At 35.9% G+C, this 13,662-nt stretch overlaps 3 protein-coding genes across 3 annotated transcripts in view; 2 read left to right on the forward strand and 1 right to left on the reverse strand.

Annotated features, from left to right (window-relative positions):
- Positions 1-2,354, forward strand: part of LCP2 (lymphocyte cytosolic protein 2) — a 33,528-nt gene extending 31,174 nt beyond the window's left edge. Inside the window, exon 21 of the mRNA XM_080554770.1 lies at positions 699-2,354. Within this exon, the coding sequence (XP_080410896.1) occupies positions 699-821 (123 nt within the window). The 3' untranslated portion in view covers positions 822-2,354. The remainder of the gene's footprint in view (positions 1-698) is intronic.
- Positions 2,355-3,018: 664 nt separating this feature from the next.
- The window catches only part of DOCK2 (dedicator of cytokinesis 2), a 286,898-nt gene continuing 276,254 nt past the window's right edge, over positions 3,019-13,662 (reverse strand). The window contains exons 65-67 of the mRNA XM_080554755.1: positions 4,751-4,833; positions 3,950-4,043; positions 3,019-3,514 (exon numbers count right to left, since the gene is read on the reverse strand). The gene's annotated coding sequence lies outside the window, so the exon portion shown is untranslated. The remainder of the gene's footprint in view (positions 3,515-3,949; positions 4,044-4,750; positions 4,834-13,662) is intronic.
- LOC308177460 (uncharacterized protein) overlaps positions 10,848-13,662 on the forward strand; it is a 36,569-nt gene continuing 33,754 nt past the window's right edge. The window contains exon 1 of the mRNA XM_080554804.1: positions 10,848-11,495. The gene's annotated coding sequence lies outside the window, so the exon portion shown is untranslated. The remainder of the gene's footprint in view (positions 11,496-13,662) is intronic.

Below are 13,662 nucleotides of genomic sequence, written 5' to 3' on the forward strand. Positions count from 1 at the left end.
TGCATTTTTTCACGCTACTTCCCTTCATCTTAAAGTGCCTCCTGTCTCATTCTCTAAGTGTCAGGCTACTTAATCTAGCAGCTATTTTAATCCATTGAAATTCTGCTTATTGTCTTACAGATATTCCTACAATTGTTACTTCTGAAAGGAAAATCAGATTCTCCTGTTTGTACTCATGGAGTGAATTGATAGCCTTAGCGTACAGCTATTAGAAATCAATACAATTTGTTAGGGAGTGTTTGTTTACCACTAAGACACCAGATAATGGAAATACACCACTGAGAGCAAATCCATATCTGCCAACTTTACTGCTTTGCTTCAGATGGTTAGCTTACTCACATCCTGTAGCACTGCACGGGATCTGCTGGCGTCAGACACACTGGTCAGCACATATACTGATTGAGTCTAAACTCTCTGAATTTATGAGTCAACTTCATCATGTCAAACGGAAACAACACCACCGTGTATTAAACATGTTGAATCTGCATAAATTCATTATACAACACATCTTCAGTAGATCATACACATACATCAACATAGCTACACATTAGGGCAGGAAGAAAGACAGCTGATCTGATTATATTTACTGGACCTTATAAGACACCTCTTATAAAGAAAAAAGGTTTCTAAATTGAGTTTACTAATTGCTAAGAATTCTGACACTTTTTCCATTACCTTCTTATTTTTCCATCCCACAGGATTTTTCATCTGTAGCAGACATCATTGATTACTTCCAAAGAACACCTCTTCTTCTGATTGATGGAAAAGACAGGGGTTCAAGAAACCAGTGCATGTTAACATACGCTGCAGGACATATTTAAATGAGACCCTAATGAAGATCACATAAAGGATCAAAGTCTACTAAAGTCTGTAAACCTAAGGATACTTCCTTTTTCAGTGAACTAAAACCATGAAGAAATCATTAAAAATACTTTTAATTTTAATAAAAAGGACAATGTTGTTATTTTTAAGTCATGCTTTAAATGTAGTACTCTATAAATATGATTTTCCTACAATATATTTATTACTGTCCAGTAACCATAGAGTACACAAGAATTCATTAGGTGAGGAAAACTATCTTCCAACAAACGTGTATCTTCCTGAAACGATTTCCAAACCACGTTAGAGGACCCATGAAAGATACACCAATACAAGTCTCTGCTTTCAGAGGAGAAAAAAAAATGTAACCTATTTTTCAGATCAGAATTGCAGGAGCAATTCTATTATTTAAAGTAGTACATACCACAGAACCAAGAACCAAAACAAAGTTGAGAAGTAAACCAAAAGCAATAGTTTTTTTCTTCTTTTTTTTTTTTTTTTTCCCCCGTGCAATCCACCTCCCAATAAATCAATAAATCAGCTAACTATGGGCATTTCTGTGAAAAGACTTGGACTCCAACCTGCCAACCTGGACCCTAAAGACACCTACCTTTCAGCAAGACACAAAAATTTCGTGTGTTGCTCGATTTTTTCCCTTGATTTTTCCCCTCTAATCCCCCTGCCTGTCAATACCTGTGTTTGTGTTATTCAGCTATACAACTGTTTCTGTTCACAGTTTTCTAGAAAAATAAAATATCTACAGATAATATCTTCTACCTGCCATACAACTGATGATTCACGGATGGCATCTTAGCCCATGAATTGGAATTATCTCCTAGGATCCTCTAAACTCACTTAGCAACAAGGTTTTCTCTATTAGCACATCTCTTTAACTGTATCTCTGACTCTAAAATAAGCCACCATTCTTTTATAGGAGACACATCAAAAAGATTATCATCATGTGATTATTAATTGCAAGACCACACCCAAGTCCCTTAGAAAGCATACAGATATAATTTGGATAAAGTTGGTTCCTCTTATACAAATGCTTTCTGTTTTTACTGTGTTCTTTCAAGAAAAAACAATAACATTCTCAGTTCTATAATATAAGCTGCAGCTGAGGACCACTGAAGAATACTATGTCATGAGTTTTTTCCCTCTCCTTTGTTAAGTGGGATTTATCCCAATTTTTTGCCCTGTTTTTTTAGGAACTTCTGTTTTCTGACCAAAAAAAAATTAAATAAATAAAAAGAATTACCTTGGACATTGTCACATTTTCTCCTCTAAAGCCATTTCTGTGTTGAATCATAATTCAAGGGAGGATATCGTCCATATCATTTATATAGCTTCTATGTTAAGAAAATCAGATTTCATGAAGAGTTTTACAACTTTAAATATGTATGTTGTAAATGTTATTTTTATTTACATTATATTTGTCTAGGAGCTGGAATTCAAAGTTAGAGAATTTCATTTCCATGCAACTATGAGTAAATAAGTATATAAATAAATAAAACCACTTCAGCTGACAAAGCCTATCTCTACTACTGTATTTTTTTAAAATACCTGCTACTAGTCTTGTGAAAGAAAAGTCAGTTTTTATATGTCTTTCCAAAAATGCTAAAATTAAGATCAATCCCACAATATTACCATTGACTGTGTAAGCTGGAGGTTGTCATTTTATTACACTGTCTTGAAAATTCTGACAACCCTGAAATGCCTCCTATGGAATTATTTCATTGGTTTTAAATCACCATTTTTTTTTCCACTTCTAATAATAAATAAATATAAAATATAAATATAAATATACATAAATATTAAGCAATAAAATGTAAACCTACATAACAAATTATAGCTCTACATATTCTTTTTCTACAAAGTAAATCTGGATTTGATTATTCAGATAAACATGTTTTGTATGACTAAAAACATACCTCAACATTCAAACATTTTCACAAGTAAAGTATGACTGAATATGAATTCTACTTAAAATATATGAATACACTGGCTACACAAATTTTGGGCTGACAAGACTTCATAGTGGAGTATTTAAACTACTAACTTTTGCTTTCTTTTGAATCTATATGCATTAGAAAGTCACTATAGAAACTAGGATCAAAGTACTTTTGATTTCCCAGAAGTAATTTGCTCTGTGGCCTCCTTCCACAGCAACATTTTTAGAATAAGGAAGGCATATCAAATGATGACTCGCAGTTCCTCTTTTATTGAACATTTCTCATCCCATTTCCCGGAACACGACTGAGACAAGAGCAATAACTTGACGTGAAGTAATTTTTAATCTTTTGTTACTCTTCCAATATGTCTTCATTTAAAAGGAGACAAACACATGTGAAGAACTTCATGCCCCATTTCCTGACCTTTCTAGTTAATTTTGCTACTCTTTCCAGACCTAGTATAATTAATTTGAGAAATTTGGGTTAAAAATCTCTCTCAAAATCAGTAACGTTTTCCATTCTACATTTCCAATTTAAAATAAAAATAATCCAAGTGCAGGAAACCATATTGTCACTTTACAGTTGAAACTCAATCACTATTAATAGAAGACAATATATGAAAATGGATGGTATTACTTAATCTGTCAAACTCCAAGTTTTTTCTTCAGCTTCTCTTAAATCTTTGGCCTTCATGGGATGGTTGAAATTCAAAATAAGGTCACAAAGCAACAGCTGGCTTTCCACTGAAAGACAAAGGGAAATGTAATTTCACAGCACTTACTGAATAGTAAATGCTAAGCAAAAGACAATTTAATAGAGCATGTTTTTGAAGTACAATTGTCAACTCTTTCAAAAATGCAAAGGATTGCCTTGTTTTGTTTACCTCAAAGCAGTTAAATAAAGTTTGATATTAGCATATTTGTAATATTGTCATTGTCAAACTATTTTTGTCCCTAAAAAGGAATGCATTTGACTAACAGTTTTTGTCCATGCTTAGCTAACATAGTTCCATTCCTATGTAACTAGTGTTTCATTAATTGTTCAAAACAAAACATTTTTTTCATTAGATTAAAAAAATAATTGTATGATACAGAAAACACGAGCCATTCTCAAACATGCTTTCTAAAACAATGCCTTCAACAGCTTTCTGTATAGCTAGATGATGAACTCAGAATTACCATTTAGTTTCTTCAGCTCATTGGACATTCTGTCAACATTTTTAATTGCAGCTTCAAGGTTAAACTGCTGATCAGCTGCATCATTTCTGAACACCTGTATGAAATAGAAACAAAACATAACTCTAAGTGTATATATTACTACAAATGTGGTAATAGAGCTAATCATAATCTTTATGATTTTTTATTTTTATAAATAATATTTTCCCCCCTCATCAGTATTTTTATATACATATATATATATATGTACTTCTGTTTTCAACCCTACCGTTCTTGTGAAACATATACTGAAAGCTCATATACTCAGGTAATATTTAGCCAACCACGAGATGGAGCTATTGTGAAGAAAGAATGCATGAAAGAAATTAGGGCTTAGTTAAGCACTGAATGTTAACGAACGTGCTAATACTTGAATATAAAAGTTTACATCTATAGGCGCAATTGTTTTATAAACAATATCTCAGAGCTTATTTTGGAGACTATAGTACCTTCCTTTAAAACATAATTAAAAAACCCCATCAATCAGAAGTCTAGAGACAATTAAGACTATAAACTATTAGAAATGAAATATAATTTCAATTTCGAAATTTATACTATATTCTGCATATAGTTACACTATTTTTTTTTTTAGGAAAAATACAAAATAAATTGCATACATCTTTTATTTGGCATAGTTATCATCTCTCTAATTATTACTCAGAAATTCTAAACAAAATCTGGAAGAACTCTGAGTGATTCAAAATTAATGTTCACTTTGTAGAACACCTCAACACATTGAGAAGTATGACAAAACATGGAACATACATTTGACATAGATTCTTTAGGTTCGTCTCTCTTCCCTTCAGATAGTGGCTCTGAATGAAGATCATCTGTCTGGGCCAAGGATCCTACAAAGACAAATCTCAAATTATTATGGAGTTATATACATATTATATATTGCTGTGTGTACGTATCTATTACGTGTCAAATTACACATTTGAGAAAAAATAACTACTAGACCGTTTTAAAGTCGTATCATTTGAAAACAGAGTTTAATGAGTTAAGTGGTTTTATTTCTTATTGAGGAAATAATCTTTTTTGTTTAAATCATGGATTTTTTATATTTATATTATTTTAGAGGCATTTCATATTTTGAGTTAAATGAGCATATTTATAATAGTGACAAAAAAAATCCACAAAAAAATCTAAAATAGTGTCTTTGAAACTTTATCAAAAATCTAGAGAGGCATTGCAAACAATTTCTATGATGAAATTAAGGAAGGAAAATCTAAAGTACACACATGCAAAACTTAAATATCTGCTTGTCAGTAAAAGAGATGAGATTAAATACCAAATCCCTGGACTTTTTCTTCCCCCATTCTCTCTGCTCTTCTCTCTCTAGACATTAGGAAACACTCAGGAAAGTGTCTCTGTATGACATCACTGGAAAGCTGTTTCAACACTGAGGGGCAAAAAAAAAAGAAAGAAAAAAAAAAAGAAGAAAAAAAAGCTTATTTCACCCTAGTAGTGCATGTGTTCAGGAGTGCAATCAAAGGAAACGAACCCTACCCTAAGCTAAAATGGCAGCCAGAAAAAAGCATGCCCCTTTTAATCTCCCCCACAGAAACGTCCCTTAGTGATAGCAAAGCCTTTTCCTGAGCTGGCAAGCCTGAAGTGCACCCATGGGTGCCTCAGCTCTCATGTTCGCATGGGCCACCATGAAATATGTGATGAGGGGGCCCCACAAGGATTTCCCTGTCAGCAGAGGCTGCCCTGAAGGAGCAGAAGCACAGAAAGGGCCTGGCTTCCTCACAGGAAGGCAAAAAGTGAGAAGCACAGTGATGGCATCTCCCTCACTGAGAGGCTGTGGAAACGGCCATGGTGCCAGCACCTTCCTATGCCTGGGGTGCCTCAGGAACAGGTTTTCATGCTGACAATGGGAAGGTCTCCAGACCAGCCCCTGGTTGCAACCTCCCAACTCCCGGGGTGCTGGTGCCCAAGGCCCAGCCTCCAGGTGGAGCCTGGAGGGTTATGCCTCTGCTCTTAAAGGGCTGTTTGGCAGCACAGCCAGGCCTCCTGAACACCCCTTCCTTCAGCATGCGTGCTGTGGGTGCTAGTCACAAAACACCCGCCTACCAGACACCCCAGGGTAATTTTTCTCTTCCTCCCCTGCTGCCACAAAGGCAAGCAGGGCAGCTCCTGAGGGAACCATAGCCTGGCTGTGCCCCAGCACTGAAGGCAGGCCACAACACGGCCCTCTCCACCAAGGGCAAGGAGCCAGCCATTACCATGGCCTGGCTGGGCCATGCCTTCCTCCCCATGCACGGCAGGGCAAACTGGGTGCTCTGAGCAGCCATGGGAGGCTGTGATACCAGGGGCATTGCCAGCGGCTCCCTGCTGGGTGCAGGCAGCAGTGCCCATGCAGGCAGGACAGAGCTCGACTGCCCTATGCACAGGCAGCCATTGGTACTTCGCTGCCTTCTGCTTTGCTCAGTAAGGAAAGCCCCATGAAGCGTCCCTCCTTCCAGCATGTGAAATGCTGGTAGGTTGCAGCTCCCAGGGTTTGTGATTTTGGGAGTATGAGTTAAAAGCTAACCACAAATGGTGCAAGAGCTGAAGAAGAAATGGGGAAGAGAGGCTGGGGTGGCATGGGGAGAGTGGTGAATGGCGATTTCCTGTCAGCTTTTGCGGCCTTGCCTGTGGAGTGCTGAATCTTACTGCATGGTGCTGCAACTCATTTATAAGCAATCCATTTCTTTTTGTCATCAACTGTAATTCAGATAGACTAAAAATATTGTGAGTGAAAATCAAATAATGAACCTCAAGGAGGACAAGAAAGGCACTTTGTTATACCAGTTCATCAATTTAGACTACAACAAATGGTCGCTGCCCTTAGAGGTAATATCTGACTTCAGTTGAAATCAACAAAAACTGCTAAATAATGACCAGGAGTTGGGAACTGTTCATTTCTTCCTCAGTCTGTGCCCTGTAGTCCCTAAAGCCAGGGACACCAAGCAAGGGAATGGCCGTCAGCACTTTCATTTAATGTATTGCAACCACTTCTCCTGCTGCTCAGTGCCCAGGCTGTATTTCAGACTTCCTGCGTGGCACCACTGGAGGAGGGCGGCTGGTACCTCAGGGGAGGGCAGAATTGCTTGGATGTGCTGTAGAGGACAGATGGACAGAGATGGCAGCTGCCTCCCGTTTACTCTCTTCCATTCTCTGTCTCTTTCAGTGGTGTGCCTTCACAAAAATGTTCTTTAAAATAAAGCATTCAAAATTTATTCTTTTGTGACTGCAGGTGAAGCTAAAATGAAATTCAGAACAGCATATTCTGCTAAGGAGCAATTAAACTGTGATTCAAAGAGAGAACATGATATGCTGCTTAGATTGTGGGGCTTTCTGAAGATGAGAAATGCAGAGCAGGAAACACTTTACACCTGCACTAATTCCTGTACTACAGTCTTTCAGCTTACAAGGTCTCGCAAAGACCCCGGTGTAAACAAGTTAGCTGTACACCTCTAAGGTAAAGGTCTTCTGTGGTTTGCAGAAGCTGGTGATTTTGCTGGCAGAATACTGGAGTGTATGTGTGTACAGAGAAGACAAACAACATGGTGTTTTTAGATATCTACTAACAATAAAAGAATATATAAAAGTGTATGTAGAAATATATGTACAAAAAAAAAAAAAAAAGGTACCATAGTTGCGTACCACAGTTGCTTAGCAAGTTGCTGAAAGCATATGTGATAATATAAGCAGAAGTTTTCTTCTTCAATAAAGGAGAATGCTCAAATTGCTGCCAGGAATGGGTTAGCAGATGAAGCTATAATAAACATAAAAGCTACCTGCTTCACTGTAGAAACTGCTAGGAAAAACAGGTGTAGTATCCTAGTGTGGTAGCAGGGAAAGGGAGAGAGACAGCTGACCTCAAGAGAAGCGAATCATTGAGTAATGGGGGATTTTTTGAGATATGTTGTAGGCAGTTCCACGTTGACTTCTGTTCAAAGAGTTTATTTTAATTTACTTTCTGAATTTGGTAAGAGTTTTTCTTTTTTTCACATCATATAAATAACCTGTCACATTATACTTAAATTATTCTGTGCTAACTGTAGAAAGAAAAATAAATACTGTAACCACCAGAAAACTTGGGTTCAAAACAAGAACAATATAGCAAGTTGACAGAATAATTGGAGAAATGATGTAGAGTGGTTCCTAAAGTCAAGGCTTTTTTAAAAGTAATCTTAAATAATTTGAGATGTTAACAAACAAGATGACCAACACTGCAGGAAGCTGAGGCATTTTCTTTTAAGAAGAAAAAGAGAGAGTAAGAAATATTGAATTTGTGCAATTAAATTTACTTAGAACTTTACTGAAATACTTTCTGGATTTCCTTTTAAGGTAATATTTCAAAGTGAAATTTTGAAATTAATAATTTGAATTATCAATTTCTGTTACACCTCTGTAAGAGGAGCGTTTGCACAAGTGTTGCTAACAATTGAATATCAGCATGCCAGTTTATGAGCCACAGTTTCAATTTTGCCTGAAATAAACGTATAGATTTATGGGCAGAGATACATGCAGTTGAAACTGACTGAAACTCTTTTTAATCATGGGTTGATTGGGCTGTGGATGCTACTTTAACACATGAAACAGCTGTTTCCCTGGAGTCTTTCTGAGAACACGTTCAGTTATGAAAGGTGAAACCACTCAGCCAATCTCAGGTAAAGACAGAATCACTGCCAAACCACTTCTCTAAGGAAGAAAAAAGATCAGGAAGACTAGAAATCTCTTTGAGGGAATGAATTTAGGATTATGATGTGAATCAGCAAGCACTGCAGGCAAATAAAATATTACAGATTACTTTACGGAATCACTGCCTTCCTCACCTCTGGAGTAAAATTACCTTGAATATCATTTCAGGCAGAAATGAAATAATTAAATACACAACCACTGAACAGGAGGATTTCAGAATAAAGGATATGCAAAGTTATTTTCCTGTATAATCATAGATTAAGGAGAAATAAAGAAAGAAACCTAGATCTCATGTTCTATCTCATGGTTACAGAAATATTTTAAAGAAATTGTTCTAATGGGGAGTAGAAGAAATCTATTCACTTCAACGACAATATTTTAGTGAGTGGCTTGGCAAACATTAACAGCATCCGTCTCTTAAGGAAATATATTTTCAAACACTGCAATGCATAGGAGATAAGATGCAAGGAGATAAACTTTTACTAAGAATACAACCATTTCCTGTTACATTTAAAGCCTTAGTTCTCATACAAATTTCCTAGTGGATCTAATCGGGAAGCTGAAATTTAAATGTATGTCATTAAACGTTTACACAAAAAGCTCTAACAAAAGAGAAACTGCATTTTTTTTTACCACTGCACGAATATAAGAAATATTAATCAAGATTTCATGGGAAGTCAAATAGAAACCAAACCAACACACACACAGAGAAAAAATCACGCCACGTGAACACGTGACAGTTGTTTCTGATGAAATAATATGTTATTTCATAACGTTTAGAGCACGTGTGATTTTCACTGATGAAAACTTGTAAATGCTGAAGGCAAAAAATGCCTGACTAGATCATGGTACAAGACAGTGAAGCAAAAGCCAGGCTGTGTACTGAAAAGTTTACAATTCAATTAGATGAAGCAGAGTGGCAGGTAGAAGAATGCAAAGTGAACTGACTTGCTTTTAATACATGCTCATGAACTGGGAGGAACTAAGGCTTGAGTTAAAATATACATTTGTGACAAAAGATACTGAGTTGTGAAACTTCTTTGCTTGTGGAGTTTTTGGCCAGAAAACTTCAACTGATTATATAACACATAATACGCTTTTCTGAGAATGTTTTAAGATTCAGCTAAGAAAATATTAAAAATACTAAAAATCCACTTACAGAATGAAAAACATTACACCATTTCTCTACAGCACTATAATTAAGTTTCTCTAAGAAATTGATTATATTAAATGCCCTCATTTAAACAACCAAAAAACAAAACAAAACAAAAAAACCCTCTCTCTTCAGTCCATACAAAATCCTGCATTGAATTGGAAGTGCCTGTGTGCATACTTAAGTTTGCTGACTGCTGTATGCATATCATTACCAGACTCAGAGGCACATGTCATTCCCTTCCATTTTAGATCTTAATTTTCATTTAAGGATACCCTGAATGGCTACAGATTATTGGAGGTGGTACATGAGGATGCCTACCTGAGCATCTGCTTTATTACCTTCTTGACAGTGGGCAAGGCACTAATAAAATACACTGTGGCAGCTTGGTAAAAGATGGACATGACTATAGAGAGCCCTGTATCCTTCTATTGCTTGACCAGTAAATTATTATTATTATTATTATTTTGGCAAGTGCTATTTTATTTATTTATTTTTTTAAAGCTCATAGCATATCAGGTTTTAATATCTCAGAAATCCTTATCTTCAGTTTGCTTGCATGGACAGTTTAAACTATAACATTAAATCTACGAGGTGCTGCCTGTTGCTCCTTTTCCTAAAAGAAAAAAATTTACAACAATAAACAGCATAAGGGTATGCTTTTAAGATATGCTGGAAAGTCCTGACTTGGTGTTTTGGGCAGCATATTATCTGGTAATAATTTTTAAACAGTAGCTTTTAAGTAGTTCATAAATTTAATATTAATTTAATGATATGGAATGCTAAAGATGTGAATATTCAGTGACTGAAGACAAGTCCATGTATGATGCTAATGCAGACAGAATTGTCTGCTGAAACTTCTTAGTTGGTTTGAATAACTAATGTAAAAACAAAGGTGTATTTCCTGCCACTCTTTGATATATAACAATTGTCCTATTCAGATATTTATTAAAGTCAGAGAATTATTTGGTGAATGTTTCAACATATAAATGGCAAATATAAATTAAGTTCTGGAGGAGTACTTTGGGGATTAATCATAAGTGTTAATCATAAATGTTATGCTTAATGGAACTTTGCGAGATTCAAAAATACTATTGCTTCTTCGTGGACAATATATCCATATATAAAGAAACTAGCCTTTGAAGCTATGGGTTGTATCAACTCAAGAAGTGTGTGGATCAGGCACAAGGAGATGGGCTTATCAAAATTCTCTGCCAAGTTTACAATGATTTCTATAAACACCAAGTAGTTTAGCATATACAAATTAAAGCTGTAAGCCTCACTGTTGATCATACTTAGGGTTCTGATTGTGAAATTAGAATGAAAGTAACACTGGTTGGCAGAATTCTTCTTCAGAGAATAACAATACTTTTTAAAGTTACGAGGTTACAACCCTGTCTTGTCCCTTTTCTGTGACAGGCTGTAGCAGTAGACTTCTGAAAACAGAGTCTGAGCCAATGGAATCTGAAAGCAAAACTAGTCCTGTGGGGCTTTATAAAGTGAAACTCAAGATACATTTGGGAGTTGGTTGGATGATAAACATTCTGAAGACGCATTAAGAAATTCATCATGTTTTTTTCAATTTGGAAGTGATTTCTGATGTTATCATATATTTCTCTCACCTATAGTGAGACCATTGAAATGATGCAGGACTTTCCAGCAACTGTGAGTCTTTACTTATTATATGTAGCTATCAAGTAATAGAAGTAGATCTGCTCCTAGTTCTCAAAAACACTCAACATGCATTTCTGTATATCCTTTCGCATAACAAAATGCCATTCAATAAGATTTTCCCATGTACATGGGGGAAGTAAGTTTATAAAGCAAGGAACTGTGAAATTGTCTCCAGCTCCTAAAAAACCAATGGTCCTGTGCTTCCTGTTGGAAAATGCTGAGCTCTTTTGACTGAGATGACTTCACAAAGGCATAGTGCATTGCTTAATAGCTCAGTTATTACAGATATCTTACCACAATGCTATTTTACCTTCCCTGTTTTTTTGTAACAATAACAGCATCATGCCTGAAATAGTGCAGAGAAAAGTAAGCAACTGCGCCAGTATCAGCAAAAGAGATTTATCATTTGGTACACTGCAAATGATCCCTTTTTCACTTAAATGCGTTTAATACTATAAATTGTAAGGGTTAGTGACACAAGGTGGATATTGCAGTTTCTGTTAGTTATTTCTATTGTAATTCTCATTTTTTTTTCATTTGCCAACCTGCATACATTTACCACCTGAAATCCTCTATAAGCATTAAAAGTATGAAAACAAGTATTAAGATGAACAAAAGCATAATAATCTGTTCTGGGAGATTCTAGATTAATTTGAAATTACAGATTTGATTGCTTTAGTTCCTTTATCAGATTATTATTTTTTTAATTATTATTAACTTATGAAATGGCCAGTAGGAAGTACAGCAAAAGATTCTGAAACAATTCTTGCCTCAGCTGTTTGACTAGGGCATCTCCCTTTAACTCAGGCTTTTCATAAAATGTCTTTCTGAAATAATAATGAAAACAAAACAAAACACTGGGGACTTAATTTTTTCAATGATGTCCATGTTGTATAAACATAATATGTCACGAAATCCACATAATGCACTCTCAGTAGTACAATGTCTGAAAATTGGAATGGTAGAACTGCAGAGCAACTGAAGAGAAGCCACTAGAGGCCCTTCTTCCCATAGCCAAAATGCATTAAACAACAGTAAATTGAAAACAGCAATATGCTTGTCTGAATAGTTCGGTGACTTACTCCAAATGTGAAATGACAAGTATGTAATAGATGTCAGATAATTAATAGCACTGTCTTAATAGTGTTACTGTATTAGCTTCCTACTCAAGTGATTGTGATCCTAGGGGGAAGAATATACCAGGAGGAAGGAAGACCCTGAAGGAAGCTACTCACACTAGGCTCTCCTTGAACTATCCAAATGACTATCCTCCATGGTGCCATCTGGATTAGCTAATTCAGTCTTCTAATAACCTGAAAGGAATTCTTTTTTCTATTGACTACAGTAGCAGTTGAGAGGGTTGGACATTCCCCTGCTGAAGTTAGCTTCTACTGGGGAATAACTCTTCAAGGTCTAATCTCACATGCAAATGTGCTTTGCTGTGGTTTACCTGCTGTTACACAGTAAAATAAATAAATAAATCATTGAGATTGCTTTCTATATTGAACCCAGGAAATAGTACCAAGTTTAGAAATAGAAGTGGTATTGAGGGGTGTGGATTCTAACAAATTGTAAATTGACTTGGGCTTTTGTCTCTATCTTGTGGAAAATCTCATATTTAAATATGCTGTCTATGTCTGTCTGCACAGAAATCTATCCTTGGAGACAGACAGCAATGTTATTAAGCTTCATGAAGATTTAAATTCATTTGTAGGAGCCTTGGTGAGGTATATATACATCATGTGTCTACTTGGATGAGCTGCCTGGTTCATGCCATACATGCAGACATGGGTGAGGCTGTATTATCTTCTGAAACAAATAACCAAACTGAAATACTAGCATTTTGTTCAGGTTCTTTTTTTTCAGAAGATAGGACATTTGAAATCAGCTCCTTGAACTTGAGTTTAACAGTCTTTCAAATATGAACAAGACTGGTCTGAAATAACCGTGACCGTAAGTTAATAACTTGATAACTGTGGTCATTTTGTGACAACTACTTAGCATCAAAGGCTAAGACCTCATCTCACCACACTGCATGTCCTGTCTTGGATTTCTCACAGCATGATAACAGCCACATTGTGTTAAATGATTTAGAGCAGGTACAAATGTGAATGTTAACTTGAAAAAAAATATGCAAAACAGAGCATGAAAAATAGAA

This window comes from Anser brachyrhynchus (genome assembly GCF_964034855.1).
Source record: "Anser brachyrhynchus genome assembly, chromosome: 14".
In the NCBI taxonomy this organism is placed as follows: Eukaryota; Metazoa; Chordata; class Aves; order Anseriformes; family Anatidae; genus Anser; species Anser brachyrhynchus.